Raw genomic sequence first — 23,777 nt, 5'->3', positions numbered from 1 at the left:
TCTTGATTATTTTTAAAATTACTTTTAATTTTTTATTTTAATTAATTTATTTAAATTCACCTCTAGATTCTTAAGAGGCTTTCTTCTTCTTCTTTTTTTTTTTTCCGGAGCTGGGGACCGAACCCAGGGCCTTGCGCTTGCTAGGCAAGAGCTCTATCACTGAGCTAAATCCCCACCCCCGAGGCTTTTTTTTTTTTTTTTTTGGTTCTTTTTTTCCGGAGCTGGGGACCGAACCCAGGGCCTTGCGCTTCCTAGGTAAGCGCTCTACCACTGAGCTAAATCCCCAGCCCCGAAGCTTTATTTTTTAAGAAGAACACGTGCTCGTTTTTAGACCAGTAGGTTCTAGATTTAAAAATACAGCTATTATAATTTTATACAATTTGCAATTATTTGGTATGGTAGGAACTGGCCTCATTGCTGGCTGTGGGAAAAATGCTTACAACACATGGCTAGGCTAAGACAGCTTTCCCTCATCTATCAGCTAGTTACTCCGGATGTTATCTGGCTGCTGAAACATACTTTCTTTTGAAAAGAATCTTTTTAATTGTTTCCCATTGTTATTGTTTTTATATCAATGATTTTGTTAACTTACTTATCTTTATTTTGTGTGTATGAGTGTTTAGCCTGCACCTATGAATGTTCACCACTTGGGTGCCTGATGCCTACTGAGGCTACAAGAGACTCCCTGGACCTGGAGCTATAGGTGACTGTGAGCCAGCACGTGGGTGCTGGGGATCAAACCCTGGCTCTCTGGCAACCAGGACTCTTAACCCCTGAGCCATCTCTCCAGCTCTTAAATCTGAATATCCCATTGTATTAATGGCCTGAAAGTTAGTTATGTAATAATAATTAATATAACATATTAATTATATTAATAATATAAAATAATATGACAGGGTTTATTAACATTGTTTTATGAATTCAGGATTTCTTACAATTGGTGAGTCCCTATTATTATTGACACAACAGTGTTTTGGATTTTTTTTTTTTGAGACAGGCTCTTACTATATGTACTTGGCTGTTCCAGAACTTACTATGTAGACCAGGCTGACCTCGAATTCACAGACTTCCACCTGCCTCTGCCTCTGCCTCCCAAGGGCTGGAATTCAAGGTATATATCATGTTGCAGGGCTTAAGATTCTTTTGAAATCATATTTTACTCAGAAAACCATTCAAAATTTGTTTCATGCTCTTACAAAGAAATAAATCTATTTAAAACAGGACAAGATGCTGGGAGAGAGATGTGGGAGAGAGAACCTGGGGGGAGCTGGAGGGGAAGAGAGTGGGTTGTGGATATGATAAAGATACCCTATATACATGAATTTCCAGGCATATGTAAAAGATAGAAATTCTATTAAAATCCTTTTCTTTTTAATGGGATCTCTCTCTGTGTTGGTGGGGGTAGGTTTTGCCTCTCTCTCAGCAGTTCCATGAACAGGACATGTAACACAAGCCAGAGCTGTTGCCTGTTTCGAGGTCTCCCTGGTCGTCCCTGTCAGCAAAGCTTTGTTTCTGAGGGGTGTTGGGTGGATGTGGGATGTGTTCCTAGGCATAGCTGTCACCCATAAAACGTGCCTCCATCCTTAGAGTAGTCCAGCAGCACGCCCTCCTTCCGGCAGACCGGCCGATGGCAAGACGTCATGTTGTTCTCACTGCCGATGCGTCCCCAGTACTGCAGGAATCTAAATGCAAGCACACATTCTCGCTCAGGGTGATGGACCAGGGCAAAGAGCCCCTCAGGTCCCGAGTAACAGCTGGTGTCGACTGTGCCACCAAGACAGACATGAGGAAAACGTGACTTACTTGGCACCTCTGAGGTCTAAGTCCTGAGTAATAGCTTGCCTCACCGTGGAGCCCCCGAAGTAGAGTGCAGTGTTCTCGGCGAGGATCCCGCACTCTGTGCAAGTGCTCCCGCCTTCTAAGGACATCCATAAGTCAGGCTTGATCTCTTCACTGTCAAAGCGTTCCTTCAGGAAGGTCTGTGGGCATGGGGGAGGGTCAGGGGATGCAGTTAAAGGTAATGCTTTTGGGTAGAAATGATGGTACTTTACCCAACACAGTTGCTTGGGTTTAAAAATGACAGAACTGATTTCAGTACGTTTGCAAAGATGTGTTTGAAAGACAATAGATTATGCTCATTACTTTCTACCATATACTGAAGATAATTTAAACCGCTTAAATGAAATCTAATAACTAGACTTTTACTTTTTAAGACATAAAAATGTAAACTTCCATTCTGACATACATCAAGGTGCAGATTCAAGGTCAATTATCTTTTTAATATAATCTTAATGAATGCAAACTCAGAGTAATTAAGTAATTGCTAGAAAGAATCATGAGATGATCTTTTTTTTTTGGTTTAAAGACATAAAATAATTCAACTGTCCTAGAAACATAATAACTAAAACCAAACACATAAATACTATCTTTTATAGACCTAAAATCTCAGAGAATTTATGTTATTGAGAGAAGGGAAGTGATATTATCTTATGTTTAGGGGACACAGACTTGCAGTTGCAGTAAAAACAGTATTTGTGTGTCTCTATAGACTTCTATACATTCCCCCAGTTCTGTGAGAGTTCTGCTTTGTGTGGGTAAATGACTTAAATACGTCTCGATCTCTCAAACATTGAGCACAGTCGACCCCATGATTAAGGCGTGCAAACACGGCCCGTCTGGCTTGACTTCACTAATGGGGAGAAAATGAGCACAATTTTTTATAAGTGGATGTTCGTATGTAGGAGCACGAGCCCAAAGAAATGCATGCTCTCATGAGGAGGCTGAATTAGAGGTCACAATGCAGACACATAGAATTTCTTGTCTGGGAAATACTAATAACATTTGGGTGTTCATCCGAGGTCTCCGGCCTTTTCTTTAGACACAAATGAGCAATGGCTTCAGATTTTATTTTCATTAATTGCTAGGCTTCAATTACTATTTATTTTTTTAATTTTGCTTTTTGATTTAGGATTTAAAAATTAAAATTTTAACTTCTGATTCCTATTCAGGCTGCCCCAGAACTCCCTGTGCAGCCCAGGACTGCAGGTGAGAGCCGTGACCCTGGTGGTTTTACTGTTTTCGCTGGGGCATTTTTCTATTACTGAAATGGGGTTTGTCTCTGCTTACTTATAGAAACAAAACTCATGTGTGGCCTCTGGGCTCAGGAGCTACACTGACTTGACATATTGAACAACTCTGTGTCAAAAATGGCTCAGCAGTATTCCAGTGGTTAATAAGTTAGACCATAGAGTTTTCTGGAAGGAAGTTCGAACAGTGTTTCAGCACGTCTGAACGTTTGTTTTGGGGAGGCTATCTGAAATATTTGCTTCATTTGATAGGAATAATAGTACATCCTCCTCTGTACCCATCGTAAAAGTACAATCCTTTTAAAAAGGCAAACGCTGACTTTAAACTGAATGGGTTTTGTGTTTTAAGGAAAAAGCTGGACATCCCGATGCAGGCCTTTAATTCCAGCATTCGAGAAGCAGAGTCAGGTGTATCTGTGAGTTTGAGGTCTGCTTGGGCTGCAGAGTGAGACAGACAAGGGGTGCGGGAGAGGCAGGGCGGGCGGTGGTGGGAGGGCAGAGACTGACAACCTTGTTACAGACTGGCCAAGGCCGGCCTGGCCTGTGAGAGAAGAGCTCCTCGGTACCTTCAGGGTGTGAGTTAAGTAGCAGTGTGGCCCCGAGTAGCCTGGGTCACAGATGCACTGTTCCTTTAGGCAGTCCCCGTGGCCTCCACAGTTGTCCAAACACCCAGGGCCAAGGTAGAAGTTGTCAATTGCCCACTGCACGTCTGAGTACTTTTGGTAGAACCTAAATCTTACAGGACTGTGGGCAAGAGAAAGGAATGAAAAACAAAAGTTAACTTTATTCAGTCATTTTGATACACACACACACACACACACACACACACACACAGTGCTTATGAGAAAAAAAACAAAAAAACAAAAACCACTGACAGTATCTCTGTGGATGAACCAAGTTGATAAGAATGTATTCTGACTACAGCCAACTTCCATTTCCAGTAATGGAATTGTGTAGCCGCTTTTAACACAATTCTGTAGAAATTTGCAAAACAAATAAAAGTCATCGAGACGGTTTCAAACATAGGGTTATCTAATAGTGCAATCTAGAATGATAAGTCAGATTTCTTTTTCTTGCTTTAGAATGGAATTTTAGGGTTGTATACAAAGTGTCTGACCCATGTGCCTTACACTTTGGTCGCATTCATTCGCATTCATTTTCCTCCCCAGCTCTCCTCCCCCATTATCTCTCTCTCCCCTCTGGCTGTTCCCCTCCCCCATGCTCTTCCTCCTCTGGCTGTTCCCCTCCCCCATGCTCTTCCTCCTCTGGCTGTTCCCCTCCCCCATGCTCTTCCTCCTCTGGCTGTTCCCCTCCCCCATGTTCTTCCTCCTCTGGCTGGCTCCTTTTCTTCAGATTCCTTCCAGTTCCTGTGTCATTAGTACCTGAATCCCATTACCTTCCGTATTCCACACTTTCCTTTAAGTCTCTTCCTCCTCTCTCACAGCTTTCCTTTCTAGTTTTGCCATTCCCCCCTCCATACACTGATGCACAGCAGGTTTTAAATGTAGGTTCTCCCAGAACTCCCTGGGACTAAACCACTATCCCAAGAGAACACAGGGGTGGACCTATGGCTCCATCCACATGTGTAGCAGAGGGTGGCCTTGTCAGGCATCAATGAGGGGAGAGGCCCTTGGTCCTGTGAAGGCTTGATGCCCCAGTGTAGGGGAAAGCCAGGGTGGGGAGGTGGGAGGGAGTGGGGGGTGGGAGAGCACCCTCATGGAGGCAGGGGAAGGGGGGATGGGATAGCAGGTTTTTGGAGGAGAAACAGAGAAAGGGGATAACATTTAAAATGTAAATAAAAAATATCCAGTAAAAGAAAAAAGTAAAACCCATAAAAAAAGAATTTTGATACTAAAAAGAAAAATAAATCTAGGATCTGCAGATGAAACAAAACTTGCAGCGCTTGGCTTAGTTTGCTTGTCACAATGATTTCCAGCTGTGTCAGTTTCTGTCACAAAGATTTCCAGCTGTGTCAGTTTCCTGTCACAATGATTTCCAGCCTGTCAGGTTCCTGTCACATGATTTCCAGCTGTGTCAGTTTCCTGTCACAATGATTTCCAGCTGTGTCAGTTTCTGTCACAAAGATTTCCAGCTGTGTCAGTTTCTGTCACAATGATTTCCAGCTGTGTCAGTTTCCTGTCACAATGATTTCCAGCTGTGTCAGTTTCTGTCACAATGATTTCCAGCTGTGTCAGTTTCTGTCACAATGATTTCCAGCTGTGTCAGTTTCTGTCACAATGATTTCCAGCTGTGTCAGTTTCCTGTCACAATGATTTCCAGCCTGTCAGGTTCCTGTCACATGATTTCCAGCTGTGTCAGTTTCTGTCACAATGATTTCCAGCTGTGTCAGTTTCCTGCCACAATGATTTCCAGCTGTGTCAGTTTCCTGTCACAATGATTTCCAGCTGTGTCAGTTTCCTGTCACAATGATTTCCAGCTGTGTCAGTTTCCTGTCACAATGATTTCCAGCTGTGTCAGTTTCCTGTCACAATGATTTCCAGCCTGTCAGGTTCCTGTCACATGATTTCCAGCTGTGTCAGTTTCCTTGCAGATGTCATGATTTCATTTTTCATGGTAACTGCTTTAGTTTTCACAGTGGGTATGTACCACATTAAAGCACTGATTCACCATTTTATGTGTATAGGTATTTTGCAAGCATGAATGTCTGTGTAGCATGCGTGTGCATTGCCTGCAGAGGCCAGAAGAGGCCCGTGGAGATTCTTTGCTGTTTCTTGGTTATTGTGCACAGGGCATCTATAAACAAGGAACTGCCAGGATGCGATGGTATGCTGTTGTAGCATCCTCGTATTCTATATCCTAATTCGGTCATATGGTAGTTTTTAAGGTTTTGAGGAATCTGCGTATTGAGTTCCATTGTGTCTGTGAATTTTACATCCCCAACATCAATGAATATTAGTTCCTCTTTCCCTGTAACTTCACCAGCACTTGATGTTATTGCTTGGGAATATTTTTATATCTGTCATATATCTATCTGGAGTGTGCGAGCGTGTGTGCATGCATGTGACACAGTGTGCATGTAGAGGTCAGAACAAAATTTGGAGTTGGTTTTTTTCTATTCACCACATGGGTTCCAAGGATAGAATTCTGATCTCCAGGTTTGGGGGCAAGTATACTTATGGCCTGAGCCACCCTACCTATGCCCATGTGCTGTCTTGAGGCCATTTTGGATGGGGTGACATGGAATCTCAAAGCACTTCTGGTTTCCATTTTTCTGATGGCTAAGGATATGTAAGACTGTTTTCAGGTATGTACTGACCATTTGTGTTTATTTAATTAATTGGCACATTTATTGATCAGATGAACAAGACACTGAGCTTTAGTGGTTGTGGGAGCATTTCGGCTGGCCAGTTACACTTTTGCAGTTGTATAGGGGTTGGTAAAGCCCAAGACAGTCTTGTTAGTATACACACAGCCTTCAGGCACTTAGCAAACAGCACCTTCTCAATTCCTTGAAGACAATCAATATTCTCAAAGTAACTATGGTAATTAGAAAACAATTTTGAAAGGGTTATATTAAAGGACAATTTCCCAGAGATTTTTTTAATTTCATCATTGTTCTACTCTGTCTTCTGGGTAAAAAAAAAGATTCTAATTAACCTTATATTAAAATAAGCCATACAATTCTAGCTTAAAAATGCAAAGTAAAGAACTTTCTAGGGCAATGTAAATGTTCTATATCTCATTTTATACGATGAGGACATTGGTTACACAACAGTAAAAGTCTTTTATCTGAACAAATGTTCTATTTGCACACTATGTAAATTATATATAGAATATATATGTGAGTGATAATACACAACATACATATGAAAGAGATACACACACCACACACACACAGACCACACACACACACTCTCACACACACATACTCACACACACACTCTCATACACACACACATAGACTCACACACTCTCTCACACACACACTCAAATACACCCACATACACTCTCTCACACTCTCACACACTCATACACACTCACACATACACACACTCACACACACTCACATTCACACATACACACAGACAGACAGACAGACAGACAGACAGACAGACAGACAGAGAAGTTACTAAGTGGCTTAGGAATGGGCTGATTTGTACCAATAGGATTCAATAGGGTTCTTGCTCTGGATCCTTAAGAAAGAAAACCCTCTCCTCTCCCACCAGACATAGTGAAGAAGCATTCTGGTCCAATTTTCTGGCAGCCACAATCTATTCAACAGGGGACCCTCTTTGAGCTGAGAGTATCACCATTGATAGAGGGATAATGGATAAGAGAGCAAGACAATGGGGTCCTTGAAATAATGTAAAAAGAACAGTTTATTGTTATTATATTTGCGTGTGGGTGCACATGTGTCTGCATGTGTGCACAAGCATGCATGCCAGGGTTTTAACTGTAGTCTCAGGGATCTAACTCTGGTCATCAGGTCTGGCAGACGGGGGTCCTTACCTACTAGACCATTCCCTTGAGTCTTAAAGCCATCATTAAATTTGTAAATCAACAAGTCCCAGAGCTTACTCATCTTTACGGTTTTTGTTATAAGGCATTTTAAAAAGTTTCCATTTTCTTATGTGCATTGGCCCCTCTCTATGGGTGGAGTCTGTGCGTGTGAGTGCAGTTCCAATGGAGGCTGGAGGAGGGTGTGAGGTCCTGGAGCCTCAGGGGGTTGTGGGCCACCCAATGTGGGTGCTGGGAACCACACTCAGGTTTGCTCCCAGGGCAGTGCATGTTATTAACTGCCGAGCTGTCTGCTGTGAGCTGTCTCTCAAGCCCCAGGATATTTCATTGTTAATTGAACCACTGTAGATTTTTTTTAACCTCGCAGTATCTTCACTGCATAAGCTCTTCTGATCCATTCTGGGAAGCTGATAATGTTGTCTATCGGACTGGACAGGCTGTGTGTGTACCTGCCCTATTCGGAGTCTCCATCCTGCTCATACGTCATGTTCTGTTTCCTCAGAAGCCTCTTTACTTAGCTGGACTCGATGATTAATTTAGTAAAAGCACACCTGTCATTTTGCTTAATGCACCTCCTTTCTTAATTTTACAGTAGACGGGGAATCTTTGGAGTCACCTTAAATTAAATTATCCAGACTTTCCAGAGCATGGTTTAACCCAGTGCTCCAGGCTAATTATCCTCCACACCAAGTGCACACAACATGATGCTTTGTGATGAGAGGAAAAGAAAACCTGCAAGCCAAGCCGTCGTATACAATGGTCTGAAATTAGGAGCTGTGCTACTGGTATGGGTTGGGATATGCTCCCTGCTCAGGTAAGGATTAGGGAAACCTGTTTATATTGGACCACAGTGCACAAGGCCAGTAAGGTATGTAACGTGTCTTTGCATCTGGCTCCAAGGTCATTACTGTTGCTCTAATCCTATTTGAAAAGAGACCGATCCGAAAGAGACATTTATGGAGGACCTCCAAGCCTGAGATCACAACAGGACGTGTGCTCATCATGGAAGTCACTAATTAGGGACCCTAGCGTCACAGAGGAAGGGAGCACTTTACCCACAATTACCCATAATTTCAGATTTGAGGGCAGAACCACTGGCTGCCTCCTGGGTATGTCCAGCCACACTTTATTTTAATTTTCTACTTACTTCCCCATTAAGCTTTCAGGAAGCGGGTAGGTGATCCTTTTCCACCCTTTCGTTGGAAAGAACACAGATGGTTGAGAGACGGTCCCAGAACACTTTGGGTCGGCGGGTAAGCACTGAGGGACTAGATAACTCCAGCTCACGCCAAAGTCAGTTGAAAACTGCACATGAATTTGATTTTGGGCAATTTTTTCAGGCACTTTGCATCCAACAGAGATCTAATGAACAGAAAATGAAGATTGTCAAGGCATTAAAACCATATTACAGATCTCAGCCCCAAAGCGTTGGCAGTAAGAAAGGCCCCAGGTCCCTTGACATCTACCACCTGCGTTTTTGATAGCTACCACCTGCGTTTTCAAGTTCATTGTTTGTTTTGCTGATGGACAGGGGACACTGCATGGTTGCCCAAGGTGACAAACTGTAGAAAGTGCCAAGTACATCGTGTAAGGATTGGTGAGAGAAGCCGTGCCTCCGCCACACTGGCCGATTTCCTTGGAAGGCCCGGGCCCAGGCTTACAAATTGTTTTGTTAATGGCCTGGCACCTATGTTTGGCAGAATGGCTGACCAAGAAGGATTGCTAATGGTCTTACTAATTTTACTGCTTTGTCATATAATTTATAACTCTCAATAAATCACTTTCCCCGACGAGCAAGATGCAGTAGAACAAGACAACAGAAGCACAGGGCCTTCAGTGTGGTGACAGCCATAGTGCGTCAGCTCTGCAAACACAGAGGGATTCAGGCGGACAGAATACAGCAGAACGGATCCAGGCCAAGATGTTATCCAAAGCGCTTCCTGGCACAAGTTCTTTTTTTTTTTTTTTTTAAGATTTATTTATTTATCATATACAAGTACACTGTAGCTGTCTTCAGAAACGCCAGCAGAGGGCATCAGATCCCATTTACAGATGGTTGTGAGCCACCATGTGGTTTCTTGGATTTGAACTCAGGACCTCTGGAAGAGCAGTTCGTGCTCTTAACCTCTGAGCCATCTCTCCAGCCTGAGGCACGAGTTCTAATCATGCTCCTATAGTCAATAATTTCTGTTCTACAGAAACGTCTGAATGGGCTTCTAGAAGAAGTGGGAATAACGATTATAGCGTTGTCTCATAAGGAAACAGTTTACCTTTGTTTTCTGTTTTTAGGCAGAGTTTCTCCTTGTAGTCTTAGCTGGCTGGAACGTACTGTATAGCCCAGCTATCCTCGAACTCCCAGAGAACTGCTTCAGCTCCGGATTGAAGGCAGGCACCACCACGCCCAGCCAACTTACTTTTTAAGATGGTGACTTAGTAAGCTGCAGTCAGTACCTTACATTTTTAAACCAGTATTTTCTTCTCTAAGTATATAATCCCAATTGTAAATATTTGCTTTTATGTAAAGTCCAAAATTCTACCCTAGAATAGTATAGAAGTACAATATTTTTAACCATTAACTAATATTTAGGTGAGGTGCATATGACCTTAACATTAAGTTTATCTTTCAAAGCATATGTCAGGTCTTGGAATCTTAGACGGCCTTTATCTTTGTGACGGCTCTGATTACGTTGCTAATGTATGGTTACTTGTGTGATTGAGGCCACGGAGACTTCACCTTGAATTGCATGATCCAGTTCTCAGTGGGAGTCAGGTCGTGCGTCACTGCGTACACCTCTCGTCCGTCATGGCTGCCACAGAGCATGACACCGTCGGGGGAATCACAGAATCTTTCTACTGTACAGTCATCATGGAAGAGCCAATTCTCATTCACTGAAAAAAAAAGACAAAAAATTGGATGACAGATTTAGCAAGGACTTAAAGTAAATATTCACATTAACCCAAGTCCTAGAATTATATACAATATGTCACGTAAAATAGAGACTAATATAAACATTCTATAACATGGACATTAGCTGACAGAAACCCAGTGCATTTTTTGAGGGGTAGGGTGGTTAAGACAAGGTCTCACTTTATAGGTCAGGCTGGCTTCAAACTCACGACTGATCCTCCTACTTTAGTCTCTTGGTTGCTAGATTAGAAGCATGTACTTCCATGCCCAGTTTCTCCATGTACTGTAAAATAAAATGTGTGTCATCCATTCATCATCTATTTATCCATCCATCCATCTATCATCCATCCATCCATCATCTATCCATCTATCCATCCATCCATCCATCCACCCACCCATTCCATCCATCCACCCATCCCATCTATCCATCGTCCATCCATCCACCCATCCATCCATCCACCCATCCATCATCCATCCATCCACCCACCCATTCCATCCATCCACCCATCCCATCCATCCACCATCCATCCACCCATCCCATCCATCCATCATCCATCTACCAATCCCATCCATCCATCCACCCACCCATCCCATCCATCCACCCACCCACCCATCCCATCCATCCATCCACCCATCCATCCATCCACCCATCCATCATCCATCCATCCACCCATCCATCCACCCACCCATTCCATCCATCCACCCATCCCATCTATCCATCGTCCATCCACCCATCCATCCATCCATCCACCCATCCATCATCCATCCACCCACCCATTCCATCCATCCACCCATCCCATCTATCCATCGTCCATCCACCCATCCATCCATCCATCCACCCATCCATCATCCATCCATCCACCCATCCATCCACCCACCCATCCCATCCATCATCCACCATCCACCCATCCCATCCATCATCCACCATCCATCCATCCATCCGTCCATCCATCCATCCATCCATCCACTTATATTTTAGTCAGTCTATTTGGTGTTGCTAGTTTGGAATTGTCAATGTACCTCAGGCTAGTCTTAAGCTTGAGATATTCCTGCCTCAGGGGGCTGGGGATTTAGCTCAGTGGTAGAGCGCTTACCTAGAAAGCACAAGGCCCTGGGTTCAGTCCCCAGCTCCGAAAAAAAGAACCAAAAAAAAAAAAAAAGAAAAAAGAAAAGAGATATTCCTGCCTCAGTGAGGTGTTGTGATTGTAGGCCTGTATCATTCTGCTCAGTGGGAAGAGGTAATTATATATTGTATTTGTTACCTAGTAAAGTTAGAAATGAAAACAAATGATGTAAATTGTATCTAGTTAATGACATACTTTGATCTCACAGGCTTAACTTTCAGAGCTTCCTAGTTAGGCCCATGTCTACAGTGTGGAGACAAACAGGCACAACCGGAGGCTTGGGGCAGGCATGTGCACAGCGCCTGCCTCAGAGATCCAGAGAGACCAAGGGATTTTCCTGTAACTCAGGCTTCACCCACAGTGAGTCTAAGTTTGGTCTGGGCACACGTGCCTGCAGAACAACATATTGCTGGGGTTTGCATGGCTTGGCGGGGCCATTCTACTATCTGTGTCTTCATTCTGAGGGATTTGGAGTCATAGATAAGAGGACACAGCATCACTGTGAACCAACATTCAAACTCCAGTGAGATTCAGAACCAGTTTCTTTCTGGGCGCCTTTTGTGGGATGCTGCAGGCAGGATGAAAGGTTCATGAGCGAGCCTCATGGATAAGAGAGCAAGACAATGGGGTCCTTGAAATAATGTAACAAGAACAGAGCTGCTTCTGTGAGCAGACGCTTCCTTGCAACAGTCAGGGCCACATTAAACCAGCATGTATACTAGGTGCTTAAACTTGATTTATATTGGCTTTTAGCACTACAGAAGTAATATTTAAATTATTCTGATTGTAAATTTACTTATGTAAACTATTACACTGGGAAAACACAGAGGAGTAACTTAGCGAAGTTCTGAATCAGATCTGTATGAACAACTCTCAGTAACAACTTTCTCTTTCCCCCTTCTTCCTCCACCTCCCATTTCTCTTCTTCCTCCCCACTATCCTCCTCCATCCCCCATTTCTTCTCTTTCTCTTTGTACTCATGCCTTTCTCAAATGACACTCCTCTTGCCCAGCCTCCTAAGGCTGCTGGCACACCGCCACACCCAGCTAAGCCTTAGGGACTTGGTAAAGATAAGCCTTTCCATTTGCCAGGGTGGATTTGGTTATTATTTACATGATATCCTAACGACTGAAATTAAATTAATTAGGGTAAAGATTCATCAACAGCAAATTATAAAGTATAATGGTGTTTAAAACCAGTAAAAGTTTATCTTCTAAGACATTTAATCAACAACACGACAACCCAAGATTCAATCCGACCCCCCCCCCAAAAAAAAAGCAGTCTACAAAATACACCTAATTTGAGATCCCAACTTCGTTAAAATATTTGTTAAAGGCGTACAAAACACTGGAGTCATTTTATCAGTAGTGATACTGGTTATCCCCTGGGTGATGATAATCTTCTCATCCTCACGATTTTCTGTATTTTCCTCAATTTCGTAACTTGAACATCATTTACTGCTTTTATAATAAAACATTATTAATTTAGTTGTAATTTAAGTCCCTAAAACCCCTTAAATTAAAATTTCCCCTAGGTATGCCATTTCTCTGGAAAGTTTTCATTATTGTGAGATTGGTCATACGCCACTTTCTGGAGGTGGGGCTAGACGTCCGAGCTAAGCAGGAGAGACACAGCGTCTTACCATCTGCATAGCCATTGTAACTGCTGGTTAGACTCACAGTGTGAGGAGGAGACACCAGCATCTGACCACACTGGTTTACCTGGTACAATACATGTGGGAGGGCAAAGCCACAGCCTTAACCTACGTGAGTGCTACAAAATAAAAAGCATTCAGATGAGAGTGGGGTGCAGTTCCCACAGCTGCCTGCATCACTGACCTATCCATCCCTGCTGAGGAAGAAGGGTAAGAAGAGAGACCTACAGCAAGTGGACCCCGAGACACCATCTGAAACATGAGATGCCATTGTGAACATGCCTGACTTGCAGAAAACACAACATTCTGACTTTAGATGCTAAGAAAGGCACCAGGAGGATGAGGCAGGAGGATCACTGTGAGTTTGAGGGCAGCTTGAGCTTCTTGGTGAGTTCTAGGACAGCCTGAACCAGAGAAAGACCCTGACCCAAAAAATCAGCAGCAATAGGCCAGGAGATGTTGGTTCTTCCCCTCCAAAGTAGAAAATAGGAAACAGAAACAAAAACATGCCTCCCATTGTTCTATAATGACTGCAAAGAGACCGATGTCTAATGGGAAGGCTGACAGGAAAAAGGAATGGTGTTCTTCTCTTTGTTTCTACATCATCCAAATACCTGGCAAGGACCCGGTTCCACTTGTGAAAAACCTCCCCCCTCAACTGCATTTCAGTGTACTTTTGTCCAGTGTTTGTGAGCAAATCACCTGAGGTTTTGTCCTCCATGAACATATCAAAAGCAATTCTCCCAACGGGGCCAGCATCTGCAGGGGAACGCTCATGCTGTGGCACTGGGGCACTGCTGAACGTGTCCAGCATGACCGTCCTCTGGTCAGCAGAGCCTGAGATGAGGACATTGTCAATGGCCCAGTCATTCTGGTCAAGGCCATCATGTCGTGGCTGCCACCAGCGGAAGCGAGTACCAATCTCTTTAGCATCAGGAGGGAGAAGGATATTCACGAACCTAACAGGAAATGGTGAGAGGGAGGGAGATATTTGTTAAATATTTCATGAGGAGAAGATCTGAAACAGCAGTGAGCAACAGTATATCCCAGGGTGGACTTATTTAAATCAATCAATCAATCAATCAATCAATCAATCAATCAGTCAAAATCTACCCCCCCCCACATGCAAATATGTATGTTGGCAAGTGGAGGCCAGAGGTCAATGCTTGAGTGTTCTCTTAAATTGCTCTCCACTTTATTTTTTGAGACAGGGTCTCTCGCTGCCTGGCGCTCACTGATTGGCTGTTTCTAATATGCTTGCAAGGCAAGCACTCTACCAACTAAGCCATCTCCCTCGCTCCCAGACAAACTAAAAATAGCTTTATTACATTTGAATTTGTTCCGTTGAATTTTATACCATGTATTTTGTTCATACTCATTTCTTCAAGTCCTCTCCCTAACTCCTCCCAGGTAAAAGCCCATCTCCCTACTCTTCCTCTTAAAAATAACACATCAACTCCTGGGTGTGGACCCTGATTAGCTGGCTTTGTTTTACAAGTCCTTAGACTAGAGAAATCAGAATGTAAACAATGTCAGCATCCCCTAGCTATCTGTCCATTTGAGTTGCCTGTGGACTTAGCTGTCTGCGACCCTGGGTAGGTAACCGTGGGTCTATACTATACACACTCTGAGAGAGACAAGCCAATGTTGACCATATTTTTCCTGCTACGTAAGGGTTGGTTTCAGCCTTCTTTCTTTTCTCCTTGGTATTTGCTTTTGACTTTAATCTGCTGAGTGCAAGCAACAGGCTGGGAATACAGACACTAGCTTGTGGTAGGATGTTTGAGCCTCAGCCTGAATTCAAGCAGGTCTCAGCTGCCGGAGGGTACAGACAATGCTTGGCTAATGGGCCTCGCTGGAGGAAATACTGCAGGAGAATTGCTAACAAGCTCAGCATGCCTTCTGACTTAGTCCTCAAGGACAGAGAGCTTAATGCTTCAATACAAACTCATCATGTAGATATGAGGTTTACACTTCCAACTGCAATTAAAAAGTACTCATTGCCAGCCGGCAGTATAACTTGATTATATTCAGAGCTCCTAGAACCCGGGGAAACATTTCTCTGTTTTCTCCCTGCGCAGACAGCACAGTCCTTTTCTGTCGTTCCACCTGTCTTTCAAGAGCCTCAGTGCTGAAATCCCAGTCCAAGCTCGTCTTGGGGTGGGCAAGCTCGTCCTAGAGCTAAGGGCAGTAATAATTGTTGCTTTAATCTCTGACTTTCATGGTCCAGAGGTGCAGTTGTTTTCCTTTTGTCAACACAGCATTTCCTTGTCGATCTTTTCCTTTGCAGTGTTGAGAGCCTTGCATATGCTACATAGTATCTGCCACCGAGCCATCTGCTCAGCCTCCCTGCTGCTGTGTTGTGTCTCTTTTAGGTTACACCTGCCCAGCATAGTAGGCTGCCCTCTGGAGAGTGACCGTCTAGGATGCCCGTGAATGGGCTTCGGACACTTCCATCACTTCTTGAATTCTTCAGCCCATTCTTCGGACCATCGAGGGCATTAGTGTTTACGCTAAGGAAGGCTGCTTAGAGATCAGTGGTTTTGAGGCAGGCCTGTCCAAGTTTTATGTCCTCATGTCTCTTGGTGTTAGAGCTCATCTGCCCATGTCCTTTTAAAATGATAACTATTGTGTGTGTTTTGTGGGGTTCGTGTGCATGTGTGGGTGTGCAGGTGTTCCATTTACACACGAGCGTGTGGAGGCCACAGGAGGATGTTAGAGCCCTCTCTGACTCATTCATTCCCTTGAGAAATACTTCAGATGGTTCACCTCTTTCCCCCCCTCTTTTCTTTCCTTTTTCTTTCTTTCTTTTGCAAATTTACTCTTTGAGAAACATGATATATTTTGATCATATTCATTCTCCTCCCCCAACTCTCCCCGGATCCTTCCCCACCTCCCTTCGGATCCAACTCCACATTCTTTTCTCTTTCCCTATGTGATCATTCGTGTTGGCTGACTACTGGTCACGGGGTCTGCCCTGGATCATGCACCAAGTGCCACTCCACTGACGAACACTGTTGTTCCCTCTCTCAGAAGCAATCAGATGCTAATAGCTCCTTGTGTATGAGGTGGGATTCTGTGCCTATGTTGGGATTTTGTCTGGTTCAAGTTTGCACAGGTCTTATGCATGCTGTCTTTGTCTCCGAATTCATCTGTGCCTTTGCCCTGTTATGTCTGGGAAACCCAGAGTTCAAGGGAACTCATGCCCTACCCCTGGGTCTTACAATCCTCTGCCCCATCTACTTCACAGATTGCTAAGCCTTGAGGGGAGAGGGGTAACTCCTGATTCAACTTTTACTTCACTTCCCCTTTCTTTTCCTTCTAGTGTTGAGATGGGGTCTCACTGTGTTGTCCAATATACACTCTCCGATGATCCTCCCACCTCAGCCTCAGAGTTACTGAGACCTCAGATGGCACCACCTCATCCAGCCCCTCTGACTTCTCTAAATGGCTCCGATGGCTGCTTTTGGTCTTCCCAACACATTTAGAGATTCATACATGATGGCTGTTTAGGGTTTTTTTTTTTTTTTTTTTTTTTGGTTTCTTTTTTTCCGGAGCTGGGGACCAAACCCAGGGCCTTGCGCTTCCTAGGCAAGCGCTCTACCACTGAGCTAAATCCCCAACCCCTGCTGTTTAGGGTTTTAAAAGAGGGATTTAATAATGTCCTAGGCATCTTAAGGATATTCTGTCTTACTATTTTCTTGTGTATACTGGGTGGATACTTTGTAAACAAATGTTTGTGTTTCTCCAAATATTTTTGAATTACCATATACTTGGCCACCCATGGTCAGTCTTCCTTCCTTCCTTCCTTCCTTCCTTCCTTCCTTCCTTCCTTCCTTCTCCTCTTCTTCTTCCTCCTCCTTCTTCTTGCACACAGTTTACTTACTGTTAGCATTATGATCTAGCAATTGATCTTACTCTGATGTGGAAGTTAATTGTTCTTAAAATAAAACCTCTGATTAGTGATTGTGCAGCCTAGAAAGCTCTCCCTGCTTCTTTCTGTCTCAGAGGTTTCCTTTACTGATGAGTAAGTTGTAGTCCCCCTCAGTCCCTGAAGACTGGTCACTGGTAGCCTTCCTAAGCCCTCAGCATCCTAGTCAGTGGACTTAGCGCAGATACGAACCCAGGCTTGCTGTACTGGTCATAGAAAATCTCCATCAGCAGGGTCCAGGTGATGCCTCCATTGACGGAGTACTCCAGCAGGACTCCCTGGTTACGGTTGCTCGGCGTAATGAGGCATCCATACATGAAGTAAAATTGGATAAACTCAGCATTAGTGAGGTTCAGATCCACAGTGACTAACAATCGGCTACAGCCCTAAGGAAAAGAGGCAGAATAGGAAAAGAGCAGCAGTAAGCAACCTGGATTTCCTGTCCTGCAGATTTCAGCTTTTCTCTTCCTCTCTTCAGATATCTTTTTTGTAATGCGAGGTTCATGGTGTTGTGTTATTATTATCCCGCCTCCATGTATCCCCCCGATTGTACTACTAGCTCTCTCACACTAGCTTCTAGCCTGATGTCCAGCCCATGCTTGCTGGACTTTCAATTTTTACTTGAAGCAAATCTCTATACTTATATATTCTAAGGAGGTCCCATATATATGTATATATATGTGTATATTTATGTTTTGTATAAGCAAGTAAAAGTTGGAGTTAAAGTAAGTGTGCAAAGTCTTTATTAAAGTATTTTCACTATTACTTAGCATTTGCTAACAAGCACCAGTTGTTAATGAAGTAACATTTTGGCATAACTGTTTTATTTACATCTGTGTGTAAGTATTGCATCCCCTGGAACCGGAGTGATTGACAGTTGTGACCCACCATGTAGGTGTTGGGAACCAGCCTTGGTCCTCTGGAAGCACAGCAAATGCTCTTACTTTCTGAACCATCTCTCTGGCCCTCAGACATAACTATTTTTAATAAAATATTAAAAATGACTACAACTGAAATACTTATATGATTTAATTATAATGAGAGAGTTGCAATGCCCTTTAAAATGTATTTATTTATTTAAATGAGTGTGTATGTTTGTGGTTGTTTTGTATGAATACACATGGGTGCATGGGTTAGATTTTCACACACGTGCATGTTCATATGTGTTTACATGCATGTAGAGGTCAGAGGTTAATGTCAGGTGGGGGGTGGGTGTCTTTCTCTATCATGCCCTACCTTATTTTTTTATCAGAGTCTCTCAGTGAGCCTGGAGCTCCCTGATTGGGTAGACTTGCTGGCCAATGAGCTCTGGAGATCTGGCTGTTTCTAACTTCTACCCCAACCTACCCTTATACCCTACACACTAGGGTTATACAGGCTACCATGCCTCATTTTTACATGGATGTTGGGATCCAAGTCTTTATGTATATAGGCACTTACTGACTGAGGCAGCTCTCCCTAGCCCCAAATACCATTTACTGACATATTCGTAGCTAACTTAGTGTCATTTATACTAGTTATCTATTAGTCTTGCTAAGTAGGTAATTGTTAGTTGAACATATGTGGACATCTGGGCCACTCCCACTTCTACCTGAGGTAGAAGAGTACCTTGAATATATACATTCTTAACGCTGTCAATTATTAAAAAACCGTTATGATGCATATACTTTGTTACTCCTGGGTAGAATACTGGATATCAGTAATACAGTTCTTTGGCACCCACATAAACTCTGTGATAGAGTACAGTTAAAAAAAAAAGAGTTGAGTGTAAATTGTTAATTTTAAAAAAAAATGAATTTGCCCATCTAATCATGATACTAGGGATATTATGCTTTTAAAAAGGTAAATTTTAGGGTTGGGGATTTGGCTCAGTGGTAGAGCGCTTGCCTAGCAAGCGCAAGGCCCTGGGTTCGATCCCCAGCTCCGAAAAAAAGAATAGAAAAAAAAGGTAAATTTTAGCAGCAAAATAGAATGATTATAATTTTTTTTCAAAGGAAAACTTTCTAATATTGCTTCTGCCACACACAAAATAATAGGCTCCAAGTACAAATGTTCTAATCACTGATAAGTTACTCTTCCTGGAATGATTTACAAACGTTGTTGCTAATACATCCGAGAAACTCCGAGATGTTTACTCTTTAATCCCGAATGTGTGGTGAGCTGAAGCCTTTTCAGTTATAGCTTGATCCAGATGGAACCCCCTTAGCCCAACACACACTCTACAGGTGCCCTTTCTCAGGATGGAAATCTATGCAAGTCCTTTAAAAACGTGTTCTTAAATATTACTGAGGTGACCCAAGCTGAGTCTTTAGGTGGTCTCAAATGTTCTGTGGGAAAATACTGGAAACGTTCAATGCTGTCTGATTGGTCTAAAGTTGGAATTTCAGATCATGACTAAGCACTGAGGGTAACTCATCTTGATTGGCTGACTGAACTTAAAAGGGGACTCGTGGGATTTGTGGGGAGCTTAGGGGGTGGAGAAAAGAGTAAACCATCAGCCCAGTTCTTACCCCACTGAAGTGGAGAGCCAGGCCCGAAGCCACGGCTCCACACACAGTACTCAATTTCCCACCATTCACAGTCAGCCAGTTCTGGTTGGAGGGAGCTCGATTGAAGTTGTCTTTGAGCTGGGTGGGAAGTGAGGTCTCAGGTTCATCACAGTACAGGCCTCCCCACTGCTCATCACAGCTGGGTGCGGAAAAAGAGAAAGGCAGAGTCAACATCGAAGGAAGCCCATGAGTGAGAATTCCCACATCAGGGAAGCCAAAGGTTTCCTAGTCTGGGGTCCTGATAGGTTACTGCTCTTCAGAGTAGCAGAGGTTTGCTAAGGAGCATCTACTCTCCTTAAGGCCATCCTGTAGGCTTTCCTGAAGTAGTAGTTTCAGGCAGAGAGAAAGAAACACGTTTAAACAATGCACCGAAGCCCTGACCAACATATCCCTGGGGGATGATAATATACAGCACTGGTCTCTTTCATGGAAACTTCCAGTGCTTTAAGAACCAAGTGGCTGTGTGCAAACAGAAGACATGCCTTGGATGATCACTGCCATCCCTGGACAGAGTTCTCAGCTCTGTGTTCAGGGAGGCTGCCCAGGGCTCTTTAGAGTCATCCTGGATAGGGTACAATCATTGACCAAGGGCCAGATTTTCTATGGCTATAGATTAGTGGAAAAGGTCATATGCATTCTCTATTAGAGTCTGTACACTCAATCAAACAGCAAGATTTTAGAAAATGAAGCATAAAAGGCTGTAGTGCATATGTGTGCACATGTGTGTATGTGCGTGGGTACATGTGTGTGTATGTGTCTTCTGTGAAGTATGCCTGATAAATCGATCAGATATGTTTATGCTTTACTACAAAAACAACATGAGGGTTATCAACTAATGCATGCCCTCACTTCTACCCTGACTTACTATATTATTTTTGGTGAGAATCTATTGAACCCCTGAAACCTTTCTATCATCTTTTCCAAGACTCCAATGTATCGCAGAAATGGCAGAAAAATGAACATTGCAAATTACAGTTGAGCTTTCTGTTGACAAGGTAGCTGTCGTTCAGGTGCTAATCACTAAAGGAAAGTAGTTACAGTGGCCATCTGTTAGCTCAGATACAAAATGCAAAAGCTAGTCACTTGGGGGAGTGATGACAAAACCGGTTCTAGAAAGCAGGGGGGGGATAAGTCAAGATACTTAGATGTAAGGAACATTCCGACTTACACACAGCTTCCCTGGATGCACCTCCCATGGCCACTGCACATGTCGAGGCAACCATCCCCAATATAGACGTTATCTATCGCCCACGTCTGCTGCTTGTCAAAAGGCGCTGGCTGGTGCCAGCGGAAACGAGTGGCTTGAGACCTTGGAAGAAGAGATTTACAATGAAGAACGTGACGGGAAGAAAATGTATTCTAGAAAGCTCGAGGAGGGCAGCACAAAGGTGCACACTCCCAGTCCTGTTTTCAAAAGCACATTCATTACTGCCATAGACCACGCAAACCTCTAGTTAACACTATAAGCCAGATAAATAGATTCTTCGCCCCTGGGATCTTGCTGGGTCTTGTAAAAGAAGATGACATCACAGCCTTGGGGAACAATAAGGGTCTGAGTTTTGTGTGGAAGCCATCGTAAGGAGATGTCAGGGCTGTAAACTCGGAGAAGGATGTCTGCCCTCGAGCGGCTGTAACCCTTCTGCCTCTAACTTAGGACAGAATGTGGGCTGAGTTTCATGCTCTTCCCTTGCTCTTTTTTTACCCAGGGCCTTGAGCTTCCTAGGGAGCTAAATCCCCAACCCCTCTTCCCTTGCTCTTAAGGGCATCCACCTCACTCAGCATCCAGGAGCAGTTTTCCTAATGGAAGTCTACAGAGCTCCATAAAACAGAGGTCAGTGAAACCCTAGATAATTATATATGGAGAAGAGAGGGGGGTGAGAAATAAAGATGGGCTTATTTTTACGGAATAATCCATGTAACCCAGAAGTTCTCCGTTCCAGAAGCAGCAACGCCGCTCTCCTTCGCAGTTTGGAGAGCATCTTGTTTGGCAAACAACAAACATGTTCAGAGCCACTAGATGGCAGTAAAAACCAAACAATACCGGGGTCTCGTGCAAGCCTTCAGAACTGACAGAGGAATGAATTGTATTTACTGAGCCAGGCATACTTTATGCTAAAGGGCTTAATATTTTGATCAGGGAAATATGAGTTTCAGGAAGGGGAAAAGGTGAAACAACAGAAACAGCCTTACGTTTCCTAACTGAAGGTACGAACATAAAATGTGGTCAATAATCCAAAGAGAACAGCCTAGAACTTAAGAGTTTCATTCTGGGAAACAGCCCAGTCCAGTGTGTGTCCTGAGCATCTTGGCATAAGCTGACTTCTCACAGTCCTTGCTCTCCAGCTCCCGCATGCCCAGCAGAGGCGTCTCCTCGCCTTGGATCTTTCATTTCCTGCTGCATTGAGTTTAAACACCAAGCCTGTCTTTTGGCCTCCCTTCTTAAGCACAGTTCCAGAGCACACTGGACTCGTCCCTACCTTTCTGAATTTGTGTTTTCCCCTCCAGGAGCGCGCACTCTCTCTACTCGTTCTATCTCTGCGTGTCCTTTACGGTCTCACAGGGAACGGCGGTCCTCAAAGAGACATTTTCTTTCTAACCACGCCCCCTTTTTTTAGACAGCCAAATCTTTTTCTTTTTTCCGGAGCAGGGGACCGAACCCGGGGCCTTGCGCTTGCTAGGCAAGCGCTCTACCGCTGAGTTAAATCCCCAACCCCCCAAATCTTTTTTTATTGGGGGACTGGGTCCCTAGCGGGTAGGCCTGGGACCCTCGCTGCACAGCTTGTGCACTGGCGCTGCCTCCAGAATCCCGTGGCTTCATCACATCTGGAAGCTCCGGAGGGCTGGAGAAGGGCTCGATGCACAGCGCTTCGAAGGTGTCATCTGCTCAGAAGGCCAGGCCCACTGTGGCTGGGGCCTGTGGCCCTGCTGTCTGACTGGTGAAGCCACATTTGCCCAGAGTTTTTCCATCATCGAGGAGCTTGTACAGCCGCTGCTCCTCTGGCGGCGGCTTGCGGATGCCCTCCATGATGCGCTTCAGTTCGAACACGGTAGTCGACTCCTTGGTATACGTAAAGATGGTGGTCTTGTGGCGCTGGATCATGAGAAACATGTGGGTCCATCCCGGCGACTCTCTAACCCTTTTAAAAATGGCATTTGTGTCATACTATTCGGACCCACAGCAATCTGCTCTTATGTGGTGTCTAACGCAGTTTAGCATGTATGTGTGATGTTTCAGGGGGACACGGTTCCTTCCTGGCATGTTAAGTCATAAGGCAGCATGTGGTGCAGATCCCTTTTGGCTCAACTCTGCATGGGGCTCTACAGGGACAGGGAACTGATATTCAGGGGCCACTGTTTCCGCAGGGAGCCCGTGTTGTATCGATGCCCGCCCCCCACTAGGGCTGTATATCTCAGTACCTCTGCTCTTATTAATGACCGAATTTATTACTATTCTGTTTCTACACAGCAACATTTTGTCACCCAGTGGAGCACCACACTCTCATAGCTCATAACCATCTATTCTGATACATAGTCAGCCTGCATATAGTTTATTCTGTCTCCTGATTTTTTAATCACAAATTTTCTGAAAGGCCAGGAATATTGTTTTGTGTCCTCGGTGCTTATCTATAATAACAAGTAATCAACTTTTCCTGTCCCCAATATCACACGTGTTTACCAAAGCCCTTGTCACCTTATAAAGTGTCCATTTTTAAAGCAGTTTCTTTTGTTAATTATTTTCTCTGTTCATCATTTCACTGTCTGTGGCCCTTATAAATGGGATTTCATAAACATCTACTGAGAGAATATTAAGTCGACAGCAAAAGAGATTCCCAGAAAAAGCAAATAAAAGACACCTTGCAGGTGGCCGAGGGGGAAACTAGGGTCAGCAGGGCAGGGACAGTAGTTTGATGGTTGCTGGAGGAGGCTGGAGAGGTGGCACGGGTTGCCTAGCAGGTGGTGGCTTTTTGATGACTGGTTTTGTTCAGTCACAGTCTGGGCAGCCTCTGAACAGAAAGACTGAACAGGAGATTTGAGAGCCAGATGAA

At 43.9% G+C, this 23,777-nt stretch overlaps 1 protein-coding gene across 7 annotated transcripts in view; it reads right to left on the bottom strand.

The window, feature by feature from the left end:
* Positions 1-23,777, bottom strand: part of Reln (reelin) — a 420,816-nt gene that overhangs the window by 24,054 nt on the left and 372,985 nt on the right. For all 7 annotated transcript variants that reach the window (XM_087655993.1, XM_087655991.1, XM_087655994.1 and 4 more), the window contains 9 exon segments: positions 20,900-21,040; positions 19,693-19,870; positions 17,375-17,568; positions 13,954-14,210; positions 10,300-10,454; positions 8,713-8,927; positions 3,653-3,830; positions 1,804-1,979; positions 1,576-1,682 (listed from right to left, as the gene is read on the bottom strand). In XM_087655993.1, coding sequence (XP_087512119.1) covers positions 1,576-1,682; positions 1,804-1,979; positions 3,653-3,830; positions 8,713-8,927; positions 10,300-10,454; positions 13,954-14,210; positions 17,375-17,568; positions 19,693-19,870; positions 20,900-21,040 — 1,601 coding nt within the window.

Source organism: Rattus norvegicus, chromosome 4, assembly GCF_021556685.1.
Source record: "Rattus norvegicus strain SHRSP/BbbUtx chromosome 4, alternate assembly SHRSP_T2T, whole genome shotgun sequence".
NCBI classification, from domain to species: Eukaryota; Metazoa; Chordata; class Mammalia; order Rodentia; family Muridae; genus Rattus; species Rattus norvegicus.
This window is presented reverse-complemented; position numbering and strand designations above follow the sequence as displayed.